General features: G+C 39.3%; 1 protein-coding gene across 1 annotated transcript in view; it reads left to right on the forward strand.

Moving 5' to 3' along the window:
• LOC128699005 (prickle planar cell polarity protein 3-like) overlaps window positions 1-2,500 on the forward strand; it is a 358,728-nt gene that overhangs the window by 355,375 nt on the left and 853 nt on the right. The window contains exon 6 of the mRNA XM_070096784.1: window positions 1-2,500. This exon is cut by the window's left edge and continues 1,669 nt beyond it; it is cut by the window's right edge and continues 853 nt beyond it. Coding sequence (XP_069952885.1) covers window positions 1-442 — 442 coding nt within the window. The 3' untranslated portion in view covers window positions 443-2,500.

The following is a 2,500-nucleotide window of genomic DNA, read 5'->3' on the forward strand; positions in this document are numbered from 1 at the left end:
GCCCCGTGAATCATCATCCTCTTCTTCATCATCTGGGTCGGCGCCCACAGCACTAGAAGTTGAGCCAGCTGCAGGTGCCACACCCTGTCGTCAAAGTCGCCACAGATCCCATGGCTCACACAGGATCCCAAGATCTCGCTCATATTCTGGTTCGGCTCCAGCACCAGATGGTCAGACTCCCCGGAAAGCACCATCAGCACCAGGACTAGAAGATGCAGACTGGGACAACGAATCTGTGTGTTCCACTTGTTCTTCATCTTCTTCAGATGAATTTGATTATGAATTGCCTCCCAGAAGAGCTTACGGTGGTGTTCGTATAAGTTATGTGCCTAATGATGCCTTGGCATATGCTAGACGACAGGCTGGAGCAGCTCAGACACCAGGATCCCCATCCACACGAAAGAGATTTGGAGAAAAAGACAAAAACTGCATTATATCGTGATGGCGTCATGAACCGGTCCACTCCAGCTATGCAGTAGCCAAGTGCGCTTAGTAGTATCAGAGTAGTGCTCTGCGGGGCCAGGCTTCAGGGTCCTGCCCTGGCCCCGCGCTTTATTTTCCTGGCTGCAGAGCTGTCTACCTCGCGGCCCTGGTGGCCCTCTACTCGAGAGAGTGCCAACTCAGGGCCTCGCCGCACCAGTATTGTTGGGCAGTGCCACATCCTTTCCGTGAACTCTCACACTCATTAATACAGTTTATTCATCGAAGTTCATGGTACATGCATAGATATTTACAAAAAAATGTGGTAAATTTTTAGTTAATGAGTGATAGAGTTAATTATTGTGTAAAGACTATCTGTTATCACAGAGTCAGTCCTCGTTAAAGCTATCATCATCCATCACCTCAATAAAAAGCAGTAAAAGGTGTACTTGTACTGCATGTACAACTGTACATGTGAAAAGTGATGAGGATCAGGAATGTGACCATAGGAACTGTGTCTGCATGAGTGAAACCCTGAGAAGAGCCATGTTCCTCTTCCTTGTGCCACCAGCATGCTGGCCCCAGAGTAGGATTGTGGCACTAGAGTTAAGGCCCTCTAATTCTAGACCTGTTTAAGTGCCAAATTCGTCTTCCAAGGCTTACTAAAACTTGCCAACCTTGTAAATGATGGGTTTTGAAAAATCAAAGGTACAGTATTAACACAAATATTACTCAAAGATGATTTTACAAGTTGCAAGTAATTATTCCTGTCTCCCAAGATTGTAAATTGTCTTCAACCGATAAAAATAATCATTTTCGAGAATGACGCAGGATCAGCTCTTCAGTCTTGTTCCAACGAGAAAAACAGCTGTGTGTGTGACTTGCTTGATTTGTATTTGTCTATGAAAGGTATCTCGAGGCTATTTGTATTTGCAGGTTGACATGAACTGTATCAATTAGGTTTACTTAGTTTTGAGAGAAATATAATTTTGTTGTGGATTTATATTGTCATTTGTTAAATGCATCACACAGATTTATGTTCAAATATATACTATATGTATATTATATATATATATATATATATATAATATATATATATATATATATATAATCTCATGTAAATGTAATCAAATATATAAATACTCAAATGTTAATCAACAGTTTGCAGTAAGTAAAGAAACAGTTCATTCTTAAATACTCCAACATGTTTATTCTAGACAAATTCCTGGAATTTGAAAAAAACTGGCTATAATATTAATATTGAATTTTCTAATTTGTAATCAAGTTCCTTGAGGATTTTGACTCTTGTATATCACGGATGCCTGAAGTATTTCTTGAAGGTGCTTATACTATGCTGGTCTGAGGAGTCCTGGTTGACGGGGCACCGAGACGAGACATTTTAACACAGGCGGCTGGCCATGACTGGCAGTTGGCCTCTACATTGACTGCTGTGCCACGGACAAAAGAGCTTTACAAGTTTTTATTATGTAGCCGTGTGTGACTAATTTGCAGTATTTAGATACGTTGTTTTATTTCTCGAGTGTGTAACGCCAGATGATTATATTTCACACAGTCTGAGGCTTAGAAGAATTACTGGAATTCGTTGTCATGCACAGCTGTGAAGATGATGAAACTGATGGGTTCTAAACCTTGATTGTGGGATGACTACACTTGCTGCTTAAGTGTAGTTACATCTCTGGTGAAACGGTAAAGTATCCCCACCTAAATTATTATTATTATTATTATATATATATATATATATATATATATATATATATATATATATATATATATATATATATATATATATATATATATATATATATATATATATATTTATATAATGCTGTTTGTGTGTGTGGACACGTATAGGTGCATCAAGGTGTATTAAACATTTGGCAATACAAAAGAGAAAAGTATATCGACAGACGAGGGAAGACCTGTATGTTTCGACCTACAACTGAGATCATCTTCAGTGGATAAAAGTACAGGAGGGCGCTGCTTATGTGGCAGGTTAGGTACTAGAAAACCTGTCTTTTATGGCGGTTGGGCAACCTGTTAGGCTGGGAATCATCTTGTT

This window comes from Cherax quadricarinatus, chromosome 55, assembly GCF_038502225.1.
Source record: "Cherax quadricarinatus isolate ZL_2023a chromosome 55, ASM3850222v1, whole genome shotgun sequence".
In the NCBI taxonomy this organism is placed as follows: Eukaryota; Metazoa; Arthropoda; class Malacostraca; order Decapoda; family Parastacidae; genus Cherax; species Cherax quadricarinatus.